This window comes from Rhinolophus sinicus, chromosome 2, assembly GCF_057876585.1.
Source record: "Rhinolophus sinicus isolate RSI-liver-muscle chromosome 2, RSI-T2T, whole genome shotgun sequence".
NCBI lineage: Eukaryota > Metazoa > Chordata > Mammalia > Chiroptera > Rhinolophidae > Rhinolophus > Rhinolophus sinicus.
Genome location: NC_142502.1, coordinates 189,154,383 through 189,168,550, shown reverse-complemented (window position 1 = coordinate 189,168,550; position 14,168 = coordinate 189,154,383). Strand labels below are relative to the sequence as shown.

Sequence of the window (14,168 nt, the reverse complement as noted above, 5' to 3'; positions counted from 1 at the left end):
TACTTTAAAATAATCTTGTTTTTAGATCTCAGGGTGATCCAGCTGGAGGGACAGCCCACTTGGATACTGTGATGAAAGTGTTGACCATGAGGAAAAAAAGTAATCTGATCTAGAGATCAGCTACCCTGTTTCCCCAAAGATAAGACCTACCCGGACCATCAGCTCTAATGCGTTTTTTGGAGCAAAAATTAATTTAAGACCTGGTCTTATTTTACTATAGTATAAGACCGGGTCTTATATAATACAATATAATATAAGACTGGGTCTTATATTAATTTTTGCTCCAAAAGACGCATTAGAGCTGATGGTCTGGCTAGGTCTTATTTTCGGGGAAACACAGTAAGTATAGTTTTTAAAAGTCAGAAAGGTATTGGTTCGGTTGCCCTCTCCCCCCTCCCCCACAGAAAAACCTTCATCTTTTATGATAGTCTTCGTTTCCTTAACTTGAATGTGAGAGGAGAACTATATACGGTAACTTTTGCTGAATTCTTTAAGAAAAGGAGCAGATAGTTTTTTAGAGTGCATACTCAGTCTTGTTTGGTGCTGTGGCCCCACCAGCCAGCGTCCACCCAGCGTTTCAGCTTTATGTGGTCTTCGCTTCACCCTGAGTAGCGAGTGACTGTGAGCAAAGCCAGAGAACCTTGCTAAGCTTCCGTTTCCTCCTCTCGAACACGGAGGAACTGGCAGCAGCCATGTCATAGGGTTATTCTGACGACCGAGCAAGCAAACACATAACACACTTAGTGAGCACCAGTGTATCGTCTCGGTGTCATCGTCAGCGTCAGCCCTCAGCGTGCCCCAGTGAGCCAGCCTAGGTTTCCTTACTGTCTCTGACATTCATGCCGTCTCGCTGTCCCAAACCCCCAGAGTGAAGCAAACAATGGTAACGCGCAGAGAGCGAGGGCTTATTGTAGGTTGGAGGGTCTTGAGAAGGCTCCCTGAAGGAGGGGGGATTCCATCCGAGTATTAAAGAATAAGTGGGGTTTGAAAGGCTGGGGACCTCACGCCTGGTGAGATGGCTACAGTCAAACAGAGAAGAACAAGCTTGGCGAGGATGTGGAGGCACGGGAGCCCTGTGCGCTGCTGGTGGGGACGTGCAGTGGTGTGGCCACTGTGGAAAACCGTCTGACAGGTCCTCAAATATTTCAAGTAGAGTAGCCGTCTGATCCAGCCGCCCCACTTCTGGGCATACGCGCGAAAGAATGGCAAGCAGGCCCTGGAAGAGACGCTCGTGCGCTGGTTCACAGCAGCAGTATTCACAGTAGTCAAGTGATAGAAGCAGTCGGAATGTCCATCAACAGATAAATGGGTAAAAACGTGTACGTGCACTCAGTGGAGTATTATTCAGCCTTAGAAATTAAGGAAATTCAGATACCTGCTACAACCTGAATGAACACGGAGGACAGTTTGCTCAGTGAAATAAGACAGAGGCAAAAGGACACATACTGTGTGATTCCACTTCTGTGAAGTACCTAGAATAGTCCATTTTATAGGTCCATACAGTAGATGGTGGGTGCCAGGGAGAGGGAGGAGAGTGGAATGGGGAGTTAGTGTTTAATGGGGACTGAGTTTCATCTGAGGATGATGGAAAGTTCTGGAGCTGGATGGTGGTGATGGTTGCACAACTTAATACCACTGAACTGTACACTAAAAAATGATTATGGTGGTAGATTTTGTTACATGTCTTTTACCACAGTACTGAATAAGTGTGTGGAGAGATGGAGTCTTTTGAATGTTGAATCATTTGACTACAGAACTGATGAGTGTTTGTTAAATAGTCTTTCGTTTTTAGAACAGTTTAGGTTCACTGCAGAATTGCCGGCAGGTACACACAGTTTCCATGTGCCTTCTGCCTCCCCCACCAGGGCACGTTTGTTGCAGTTGATGAACCTGCATTGACACGTCATTATCACGTGAAGTCCCTAGTTGACACTGGGGCTCACTCTTGGTGTTGTGCATTCAGTGGGATTAGACAAATGTATAATGACATGCATTCATCATTTTTATAAATTAAAACAATTTTAATAGGATCAAGTCAGCTCACAGTAACCGAGGCAGAAAGCTGATGAGGCTGGTTTATATTTGTCTTGGTTTTAGGCAACCATGGAGAACACTCAGGGCACCGAGCAGAGCGTGACTGAGGAGCCCCAGCCGGCCGAGGGGCGAGCCGAGAGCATCACCCCGCAGACGCCCCAGCCAGAAGAGGGGCAGCTGCTCTATCACGAGGAAACCATTGATCTCGGTGGGGACGACTTTGGGTCTGAGGGGAATGAGACTGTGTCAGAAGATTCCAATTTCGTAGATAAGCTTAATGAGCACATGATGGAGAGTGTCCTCATTTCCGACTCTCCTAATAATAGTGAAGATGACGCGGGTGACCTTGGGGGTGTGCAGGATGTCGCGGCGCCTGACGAGGGCAGCGCTGGCCACAGACTGGAAAATGTCATGGATGCAGGAGCACTTGACACGCTGGGTAATGACAGTGAGAGTGATGGGGATGAGACACCCAAAGGCCTCTCTGACGTGACCCCTGACAGCAGAGCGTCCTTGAGGGGAGACCCGGAGCAAGAAGGAGAAGGCGAGCCCGCCTTTGAGAACAAAGGTGCAGAGGACTCGGGCCCCAGGGACGCGGGCGCCCTCCCAGGGGGGCAGGGAGCAGCTCGGTCCTCCGGGCAGCCCTCCCCCGGAGAGGAGTCTGTGCCTGTGTGCACCATCTTCAGCCAGTCCCAGTCCGCTATCGCCCAGACGCCGCTCTTTCTGCCGGATGGCTTCGAGTCTCAGATGGTGAAGTCACCTAGTTTCAGCGGCGCCAGCCAGCCGGCCCCCCAGAGCCCCCCGCAGGTGGTCCAGCCAAGCCCGAGCCTCAGCACGTTTTTTGCAGACACGACCAACACCAATTCCTTGGCCTCGGACTTCTTTGATTCGTTCACAACTTCCACTTTCATTTCCGTCAGCAATCCCAACGCAAGCTCTTCAGTTCCAGAAAAATTGTCTTCCCTTGCTACCCCGGGGGGAGAGAACGCCCCAGGTTCTGCGGACCCTTCTTACTCCCCAGAGGTTGAAAGATCAGAACCGGGTGTTTGCATGTCTCCTCTGGAATGTCCTCAGTCTCCAAAGCCCTTTTCACAGATCCAGGCTGTGTTCACAGGGACGGAGGACCCCTTTGCCACCGCCCTGAGCATGAGTGAGATGGACCGGAGGAGTGACGCCTGGCTTCCCGGGGAGGGGACCAGGGCCGTCCTGATGGCAGTGGCAGCCCAGCAGTACAGCACACTGTTTGTGGACAAGGAGAAGCTCACCATGCCAGGCCTCAAGTTTGACAACATCCAGGTGAGACGCGGGGCGTTTGCCCTCAGTGAAGCACGTGATTCCACATCCACGTGGCATTCTTTCCATCTGTTGTTCATGTACATACGCTCTAATGCACGTATAATTAAATACCCTGAGTGTTAGGAAATCCTACTTCTCTGCAGGTCCTGAGGTTCTGATTGTGAGAGTCTGTGTTATGTCTCCAGGTAATTCAGAGCCCTCTTGACATCCTTCCTGGAATGTATTTAAGGAACGAGTCAGTCATAGTCTTAGAAATAAATTCTGCCGGGTAAGTACTTGCATCACAATCCTCTGAAGTAGCTCTGGACGTTGTGTGGTCGATTTATTTGTGACATTTGGGCTCTAGTAAATGATAAAGCCCCCATTCCTTTTTTTTTTTTTTAAGTTTATAGGGTGACAAATGTTAGTAAAGTTACATAGATTTCAGGTGTACAATTCTGTATTACATCATCTATATCTCACATTGTGTATTCACCACCCAGAGTCAGTTCTCCTTCCATCACCGTATAGTTAGACCCCGTTTACCCTCTTCTAGAGCCTCCCTCCCCGCTTACCCTCTGGTAACCCCTAAACTATTGTGTATGTCTGTGATTTTTTTGTTCCTTCATTTGTTTGTCTTGTTCTTTTGTTTTCAGTTTAAATACCACATATCAGTGAAACCATATGGTTCGCTGCTTTTTCTGTCTGACTTATTTCGCTTAGCATCATACTCTCAAGATCCATGCATGTTGTCACAAATGTCCCTATTTCATCTTTTCTTACCGCCGAATAGTATTCGATTGTGTATATATACCACAACTTCTTTATCCATTCATCTATCGAAGGGCATTTTGGTTGTTTCCATGTCTTGGCCACCGTAAACAAAGCTGCAATGAACATTGGAGCACACGTGTCTTTATGGATAAATGTTTTCAGGTTTTTTGGGTAGATACCCAATAGAGGGATAGCTGGGTCATATGGCAATTCTATTGGTAATTTTTTGAGGAACCTCCACACTGCCTTCCATAACGGCTGCACCAGTCTGCATTCCCACCAACAGTGTATGAGGGTTCCTTTTTCTCCACAGCCTCTCCAACACTTGTTACTATTTGTCTTGTTGATGATAGCCATTCTGACTGGGGTGAGGTGATATCTCATTGTGGTTTCTCCATTCCTTTTTTTAAAATCTGGAGAAAAATATTTGTATTATACATGATATGCTCGATGTAGAAAACATTCTTAAGATTCATTAAGAAAAATAAGAATGGCCTCCCAAAATAATAAATCGTAACAATCTATAAATGCTACACATAGTAAATGGTAATATAAGGAAGTTCAATGTCACAAGCATGGTCAAATTATTTCTATTTTCCATTACCTATTTTACTTATGATTATTCCATGTTGTTAGGATATGGGAAAACGGCCTGTCTCGGGCAGCCCTGATGGGTCCATACTTTGGCACAAACTTTTGAGTTTTAAAATCCACACCCAGGTCCCACACCTGGGAATTATTTATAAGGAAGTAATCTCAGTGATTAGTATGCAGATGCCCAGCTTTGGGGATTCCATCTGTGTGTGGTTTCTAATTGCAAACAATCTGAAACAATCAAAAGCCCATTTTCAGGAGGTTGGTTGAATACATTTGAATCCTTTTGTCTTTACAATGGAATACTTAAGTATTAAAAATGATGTGATAGTAGAATATTTAATGAGATTCGTATTTCATTGGTAAATTTGAAAAACCAGATAGAAGATAGCATGTTTGCATAGAATGGTAAAATTTTATAACTATGTGTATACACGTGTCAGTTGTAGTTCATTGCCCCAGATGGCGGGTGGGCTCAGCAGTTCCCGGGTGGCATGGGGGCACCAACTCCCAGTCTGCTGGCCTTGTGTCCTGTGCCTGCCTGTCCTCCTGGGCCTGGTAAAAGGGACCTGCCGTCCTCAGCCCCACCCCCGCCAGGAGGGAGCTACCCCTCCCACACGCATGTGAGCGCAGGTCCCAGCGTGTTGACTGACAGGACATGTGTAGCGTGGGTCAGGTCCCAGCGTGTTGACTGACTGGACACGTGTAGCGTGGGTCAGGTCCCAGCGTGTTGACTGACTGGACACGTGTAGCGTGGGTCAGGTCCCAGCGTGTTGACTGACTGGACACGTGTAGCGTGGGTCAGGTCCCAGCGTGTTGACTGACTGGACACGTGTAGCGTGGGCTCAGGTCCCAGCGTGTTGACTGACTGGACACGTGTAGTGTGGATCAGGTCCCAGCGTGTTGACTGACTGGACACGTGTAGCGTGGGTCAGGTCCCAGCGTGTTGACTGACTGGACACGTGTAGTGTGGGTCAGGTCCCAGCGTGTTGACTGACTGGACACGTGTAACGTGGGCTCAGGTCCCCGGCGTTGCTCTAGGCGCCCTTCTCCAGCCCCTCAAGCAGCACACACTGAACATGTTTACCTGCACAGAACCTTTATGATGAGTCCTCATTATGGACTCAGATTTCAGGGGCTATTGGATGTGGGAAGTTGATGTACATTTCCCCTGAATCCTTTCCCGTTGGCCTGCCTGGCCCTGCCCCCTGACCCCCGCATGGCTTGCTTCCCGTTTCCTCCCTTCCTTTCTCCTTGGGGCTCTGTACTCTGCAGTGAGTTCCTTTAATGTCAGTGGGTCTGGCCTTCAGCACCTACTTTCCAAACTTTCTGTTGTTTGCAGTTACTGTGTTTCCCCGAAAATAAGACCTAGCCAGACAATCAGCTCTAATGCGTCTTTTGGAGTAAAAATTAACATAAGACTCTCTCTTATTTTACTGTAATATGAGACCCAGTCTTATTTTATTACAAGACTGGGTCTTATGTAATATAAGCCTGGGTCTTGCATTAATTTTTGCTCCAAAGGATGCATTGGAGCTGATTGTCCATGTAGGTCTTATTTTCGGGGAAACAGGTTAGCGTCCCCCCCATTGTAATTCGGGGGAAATGGAAGGTTGCCATGGAAATGACTTGACCAGCTGGTTGTAAGTGGTGCTGGGGCCCAGGGGTCCTAGGGCACATTTGAAATGTGTGGACTTTGGTTGCCAGCAGGGCTGGGGTGAGCGCATGACAGGTAGTGGGTGGGGCCCAGAACCAGATGCCCCAGTGGCTGGGTGGTGTCACAGATCAAAAGGGCCCGGCATTCTCGAGTTGAGGAGCACACGCGCTGAAGTTCTGTGCAGTTTCCCTGGACTGGATCAATTTCGGAGGCCCTGCCTGCATGGGGGGAACTGGGCTCTGTGACAGCATCTCTGTCGCTTTAAAGCTTTTGTCACTCGCCTCCCCAGTGCCAGGTGGCTCCCTGTGACAGGCAGGGCATGCCGTGAATCAGCAAGGAGTAGGATGTGCCCGTGGCGTGGGCAGAACTCACACCTGCAGCCGCTCGGAGCGGGTTTCTCTGTTGCCTTCAAATCCTCCGGCACTGCCTTCTGTACCCCTTGCAGTTCACAGAGGTTGTCTTGGAAACCTCGTGGTAAATTCAAATTTGAACTAGGATTGGTTCCCACAATACCTTGACTTTCCCATATAACAAATATGCTAGATGTTTGTTCACCTGTGTCTCTTCACTTGAATATTACCCTTCAGAGAACCTTTCATCCAGAAAAGCTGCACGGTTTACCTGGAATGGAAGTGCTGTGTTTATTTGCCAGAGGACTTCAGATCGGTAGATCAAAGAGTAGTTTCTCTGTAAGTTTTCTGGGCACATCAAGCTTTCAAGATGGCAGCCAACCATTTAACAGGTTTCTCCTTGTGCCACTCACTATTGCCGTGGTGTTCGTCCTAAATCAGCTTTCTGTGACATTTTTCCAAATTGTTCACCCATGGGTACGTAATTAAACATTCTGTTCCTCATGATAAAATTGGAAACAGAATGTTTCACTGTTTTCCTATTAAGTGACTTTTGTGGCAGCCTGAGTTCAGTTGGAGGCCGTAAAGGTCAGTGTGATAATCCGTACAGTAGCGTCTGAGGATGAACGTAGGCCTTCTTGACTAACTATTGCTTTAGATGCCTGTGCTCTTCAGGAAGTGAATGGGAAGGGTATGCGGGAAGGATAGCAGAGGTTTCCAGAACCAATCAGGAGTGGAAGCTGGAGAATTGTCTGTACGAAGCAATTCAGTGGTTTTTAGTGTTTTGACAGAATTGTGCAACCATCACCATAGTCGATTTTAGAACATTTTCGTCAACCCAAAAAGAAGCCCCAAACCCTTCCACATTCACTTCCCATCTCCCCACCCCCGCTCTAGGCAACCACTGTCTGCTTCTGTCTTCGTGGATTCTGCTGTTCTGGGCATTCCGTACAAACGGGGTCAGCCAGTACCTGGTCTTTCCCACATGTTTTCAAGAGTCACCCACGTTGCAGCATGTGTCAGTACAGCATTCATTTTCTTTGTCAAATAATAATCCATTGTTTGGGAATTCTGTATTTTATCCCTTTATTGCTCGATGGGCGTTTGAGTTGCCTTCGCTTTTTGTCTGTTGTGCATGATGCTGCTATGAACGTCATGCACCGGCTTTTGCACAGACGTTTGCATTTCTCCTGGTGCATGGCTGGGAGTGGTGTTGCTGGGTCGCCAAGTGACGGCGTGTTTAGCAGCCCGAGGAACATGCAGACCGCCTCTGATTGGCTGCACCATTTCCCATTCTGTCAGTGCCGCGCCGTTTCAGTTGCTCCATGGCCTCGAGTTTGGGGTTTGGTGTGCTTGTATGTTGTTCGTTCAGGTGGTTTCAGTGCCCCTGGGAGGAAGCAGACACTGGAGCCAGAGGATAGAAGCTCCCAGGGCGAGCAGCTGTGTTTCTCCATGGGACCCGTGGCAGAGGGCGAAGTGCAGCCCGGCTCAGAGGCAGGTGCGGCTGTGGCTCAGCACCGCTGCCCGTGGCCATGCGTCTCCAGGTTTCCCAGACAGTGAAGTCCGTGCCCTGTGAGGCTGGCCTGGGTCCCGTGGGTCTTTGTCTGTGAAAACCGAAAAGGAACTGGGAGAGCATCCTGGCCTGCTCGCGTGCTGTCCCACGCTCCCTGCCCTCACCCAAAGGGTTACCGATTTGAAGGACTCCACTGGGTTCCGGGTGGGTCCATTCCAGCTGCAGCCATGGCTCTCGGAAAATCCCCAGGGAGAGGCTCACTCCCCTCACTCCGGTCCCTGGGGGGGATCTGCGTTAAGGACCCTATGACCCCTGGGCCGTAACTGCCTCCAGCCTGGGGACAGCACAAGAGTTAGGGTCATATTGAGACATTGCATCTCATCTTTGGGCTTTCACAGGTGACATGTTCCATAGTCAGACATGTGCTCGTGTGTCAGGAACTTCCTGCCAAGTCAGTGCTAACCGACAGGAGAGTTGTGCAGTGTGGTCTAGTTGATGGAGAGTGTTGCGGGGATGGGAAATCAAGTTGGTCCTCCCCATGTGGCGTGAAGGTGGCTGTGCCCTTGCCTGGCCAGGTGGAGCCCTTAGTCTCACGGAGCTGTTCAGGCAAGGCTTCATGGATTCGTGTGGCTGAGCTCTTTTGATTCTGCCTTTAACTAGCCCTCCTAGACCCGTCAGCCACTTGTGCGGCTCTGGCATCTGGAGTCCTTTGCGTGACTCTCCAGAAGCAACAGTCTCAAAACTGCTGCTTCTGGATCTTTGTCCCATGCAAGGGGTGGCTTGGCCTCAGGACCAGTCTTAGCGCCCAGGGCCAGAGCCAGACGTGTGACCTAGAGCCCCGGTTGCACAGGCAGCCTTCCCTTTCTCAGTGGAAGGGTGGCAGCCGACAGCTGAGGCAGCTTTCTGCACCTTCTCCCTTCATCTACCTGGTGGTGTCACTGTCACCACTTTGGATGATACTGAAAGATTCACCTTGCATGTGAGTGGAGCTATTCTGCCCGCTTATTCCCAGCAGGTAGGAAAGCAGGAAAGGCTCTGGGGCAGTCATGGGTCTGACTTCTTCTAGTCCTCAGTGCCCCTTTGTTCCCCGTGTCCCTGCAGTATTTGCATTTACTGCCTGGGGCTGAAAGGCAGCTTCCTGTTCACCGAGATGGAGAGATCTGCGCCTTATTCCCGCCCCTCCCCCACTGGCCTGGTATTTTTCTCCCTCGGCTCACCAGGTAGTTCTGGGGGGGCCTGTGTGCTGTGCTCCTGGTGCTCCTGGGTCACCAGCTGTGGGTACATGGGACCCCAGCTGCCCCTCTCCCCCCCCCACCCCCCGCCGTCAGGGAAGGCCAGGCTGCTCCTACTGTGACCTGGGAGCTGCTGCCCCCCCCCAGCGCCTCTCCCAGGCAATGACACCCCTGCTGGGAGAAGGATGGTTCAGAGCTGTCCCCGATCACAGCTCTTTGTCCTGGTCCCTGGCCTCTCTGTACCCTGGCCTGTGCCCAGCCACTCTCAGGCGGCCCTTGGGTGTTCCCGTGCCGAAAGCAGCACACAGGCCTGGAGGCCAGCAGCTTTCTCAGTGCACTTGCTTCTGGGACCTGGGTCCCCAGCTCGGACAAGCTTCTTTCCCTTTGTCCTTTAGCCACGGAAGTCATGCTGAGTGCCCTGAGCACCAGGTCTCTGTCCTGGGCTCATCCCCACGTCTCATAAGATGTTGTTGCCTGGTACCCTCCACTGTCACCAGCGGAAGCCTCTCCTCCCTGCCCCTTGCCTTCCCTTTAAATAACACACATTGGATTCCGCCTGTAATGTCCTCCAGCCCCATCTGCAGCGGCGACTACCTGAAGGGTGAGGTTGGAAGGCAGAGGCTCCCCTCCCTGCAGAGACTCCTGCGGGCCCTGTTCTGGCTGCTGGGGAAGGGACACCTCTGTCTGCGGCTGAGGAGGGAACGTAGCATTGGAAGGAGGGTGCCGCTGGCCCTTCCTGCAGCCCCAGGCACACTGATGCACTGTGGGAGCTGAGCTGTGCCCAGCGCAGGCCCTGCCAGGCACGTCACTCCTGCCCCAGTGACCAGCTCCTGCCCCCAGTGGGGGCCTCACAATCGGGGCCTCCCCGCCCAACCCCACTTGATGCGCCTCTGTGGACGCCTGGTGCAGCCACTGCTTTACCCTCCTCTCCAAAAGAAGGAGCAGATCTAAAGTACACATTTCATTACGGTGCGGCTGCTTGTCTGGTTAATTGAAGTTTTACTGGGCTGTGGCCGCGCTTAAACCGCTGTACATCCAGGGAGAAAAAGAAGTCTGTTAGTGATGGGTTCTGGTTAGCTGAGTTTAATTAGCGCTTTATTGTCCTGACATGTTTTTCTTGCATCATTTCAAGGGAGATGCAGTTAAAGACTTACTGCTCCGCTTCCTGGGTGAAAAAGCTGCTGCAAAGAGGCAGGTCTTAGATGCCAACTCGGTAGAACAGTCTTTCGTGGGACTGAAACAGCTCATCGTAAGTAACAGTGTGTTTGCTTTTCAGTGCTGTGGTTTTGATAAGTCCTGCCTGCCTTCCTGATATTTTCCCTACAGGTAATACTTTGTCTATATTGTCCAAAGCCCCTTGCACATAAGTAGAATTTTGTTAGACTAGATACCAGTCCTCTGTAGCAAAAACATATTAACGTACTTTTAACTTTAAGTCCAATTAGTTTAAAAGCCATTATTTTAAGTGATCAAATTAATTGAAGCAGCATATACTTTGATTAAATGTGCTTCATTAAATATAATAACTAGAGACGAGCAATTTTATGTTGATTTTGTTAAAGTATTCTGTTTTCTCCACTTGGTACACAAGGCTTCTTATTGTGTGGGTGGATTTAGCAGAAATTCTTGAGTCGTGAACAGGAGTGGTGCACATACCCAGGCAGAGGCTAGTGGGAAACGGCCTGTAGGCGGTTTCCCGTGAGCTGGGCCTGGCTCCCGTGGTCCCTGAATCCCGGGAAGCACTGTGTCTCCACAATTGCCTTTTTTCTCAGCATCTTTTATCACCTTGCAGGAGTGTTGTCCTCAAAAAAGAAAGTAAGAATCTCCGGCTTAGGTGGTGAGCAGACTCTTTAAATGGAAACCATTCAAGCTTAAGTGTTCATAAATGTAAATAAAATGCTTCATTGAGTTTCTTTTACAATGGGATTCTAGAATTATTCCTATGATTGAAAAGCTTTGGGAAGGAAAGGTACGGAGTTACTCTGTTTTTAAAAGGGAGGGAGAACAACTAATTTTTAAATATGTGTCTATGTTACAGTTGCTAGTGCAGTTTACAGGTCTAAAAAGGTAACTATTTCCATGGCTGTGTAAAGCTGCTCCAGTGAGTTCTCTCGCATTGCTGAGGGGGCTTTTATGTGGTTTCCGTTATTTGGCCTTGAAAAAATTGCTGTAATACATCATCATGAATAATGGGCTGTATTTGAAGTATGACTTTACGGTGATCAGTTTTAAAAGTACACACAAAGCCACACACAGTCATTATAATTAATTTGTTCCACAGGCTATCTTTCCACCGTGGTTATTCTTAGTGTTGATATGATAAATCTATACAGTGCTTTTGATTTTTTTTCAATACATTGAAAATTCTTGAGACCAGTAGAGATTTTATGAACAGTCCTAACGAGGAGACCTGTGTAAGGTGGGAAATGTCTTGCAAAAAGATCATTACCTGGGCCTGGTATTTTAATTACGTCCTGAAACAGTTCCTGTCGCCCTTAAGACTAGGAAAGAGTTCCTAAATGTATTTTTCTCAGTAATGTCAGAGTGTTCTAAGACTAATTTACAGGGACATGACTGTCATAGCCTGTGGAGAAGGACGTTTTCATCACTGTGATGGTACCATAGATAGAGTTCATGGCTGCCTTTGAGTTGTACATGGGGAAGTTATGTACATACTATTAGCTACTTGAGCGGTTTTATTGGACTGTTTTTCTCATCTTTTGGAAGCTGCGAATGCCTACGTTCGTTTTCAAATAGAATCTCTGTGTTATTTCCTCATTTAAAAATAGTATTTATTTAAATTTAGATCTTTTTCTCACATCAGATAAACATCATTGTTATAGTTGTACACGTCACATACAGTAATTACGAGATTTTTCTCGAGACTTCCTTCACAGAGCTCACAGTTTTGTGGCATAGTTTAAATTCTAATTTTAAAAATAATTTTTTCACTTAATATTTCTGACGTCTAATGTTGAAAATGGAGGAGGACCACGAGGAAGGGGAACTGAAAGGTGGAAAGCAGGGGGATGAGAATAGCAGGAAACACTGAACAAGCAGGTAATTATAGTTTCAAGTAGCAGGCAGCATGTAATCATGCGCTCTGGCTGTCACAGGTGAAGTGTGGTCCCCTGTTGTGCAGGAAGGATGTGCCCGCCGTTAGAGCCCGGCACCAGACCCCCTCCCGGCTCACCCGCCAGCCGCCAGAGCCAGAGCCGTGCAGCAGACCAGGAGCAGAGAGCTCAGGCTAGCCCTAGCTCCGCCCCCATTTTCCTGTTAACAGAGAGACCCTGCTAGGTCCGTGTCACCTGGGGCAGGGTCCATCAGAAATCCGAAAGTCGTGCTCTTAGGAGGCTGGAGAAAGAAATGCGACACACACACCTGCATGCTCGATGAGTGTCAACAGGCCGTGTCCTCGAGCCCTCTGATTAGACACTCCTGCAAGGACAAGGGCTGGAGAAGAGTGACCGTGAGACAGGAAGCACCACCTGCCCAGCAGCAGGATGGCGGCCCAGGACAGTCTCAGCCGCCCCAGTCCTGTCTCCCAGTGGTTTGCTCATTTGCCTGCTAGCCCTCCTTTTCTCATGGCGTTAGAGCGAAGAGAACACAGGAAATCCAGGCTGAGGAGCTGGTAGGTCAGCCGCAGCCAGCGTTTCTGTGGCTCGGGTTATACCGTGCACTACTGTGAGCGTGTGCTTGTTGGCAGACTGGTGTGTGACCTGTTGCATTAACAGTTCATTGAGTTTTTCACATTGACACAACAGAGTCACATTAAACCTATAAAACCACCTCTAGTCACATGCAGAACTTAGAAACACGTGAATGTAGCCAACACATAGCATCCTATCGCTGATTTTAAGTAGGCAGAAATCACAGGGCAGGGTTATCTTGCTCAGAAGGAAAGCAGTCTCACAGCCTGGGCAGTGGGCAGCTCTCCAGCAAGAGTTCTTCTCCCTGTGTTCCGCCTGTCGCTCACTTCTAACGTCCGATGACTTGCTCGTCCTGAACTGCCATGCGTGCTTCGTGCCCTCCCTGCCTGATTGACAGCTGGTGTTCAGCTTGGTGCGGGCAGCTGTATCCAAGCTCCTATGTGCTCGAGTGGCCGTGCGTGTTACGTGTCCCACTGTGTCTTACAGAGCTGCAAAAACTGGAGGGCAGCGGTGGACCTCTGTGGGCGCCTTCTCACAGCCCACGGCCAAGGCTACGGCAAGAGTGGCCTGCCCACCAGCCACACCGCAGACTCACTGCAGGTACAGCCCCTCTGCTTGTTGAATCGTTCCCTGGGGTGTCATCATTGGGGCATGGAAGGGACCGTGAGCTTTCACGGCAGTAAGAACAATTTGAGAACCAAAAGTGGATTTTCATGTCCCCAATTTCGTCTCAGCGTGAGATGACTGGTTCTCCCTCTCCTGACGATGCTGGTGTGAACGGGCGTTCTCCCGGCACTGAGGCACGGGGCCCAGGGGCTCACCCACCTCTCCTGACGATGCTGGTGTGAACGGGCGTTCTCCCGGCACTGAGGCACGGGGCCCAGGGGCTCACCCACCTCTCCTGACGATGCTGGTGTGAACGGGCATTCTCCCGGCACTGAGGCACGGGGCCCAGGGGCTCACCCACCTCTCCTGTCGATGCTGGTGTGAACGGGCGTTCTCCCGGCACTGAGGCACGGGGCCCAGGGGCTCACCCACCTCTCCTGACGATGCTGGTGTGAACGGGCGTTCTCCCGGCACTGAGGCACG

General features: G+C 49.8%; 1 protein-coding gene across 2 annotated transcripts in view; it reads left to right on the top strand.

Annotated features, from left to right (window-relative positions):
- TRAPPC12 (trafficking protein particle complex subunit 12) overlaps positions 1-14,168 on the top strand; it is a 51,768-nt gene that overhangs the window by 5,539 nt on the left and 32,061 nt on the right. For both annotated transcript variants that reach the window (XM_074331635.2, XM_074331636.2), the window contains exons 2-4: positions 2,098-3,330; positions 10,562-10,678; positions 13,566-13,679. In XM_074331635.2, the coding sequence (XP_074187736.2) occupies positions 2,104-3,330; positions 10,562-10,678; positions 13,566-13,679 (1,458 nt within the window). In that variant the 5' untranslated portion in view covers positions 2,098-2,103. The remainder of the gene's footprint in view (positions 1-2,097; positions 3,331-10,561; positions 10,679-13,565; positions 13,680-14,168) is intronic.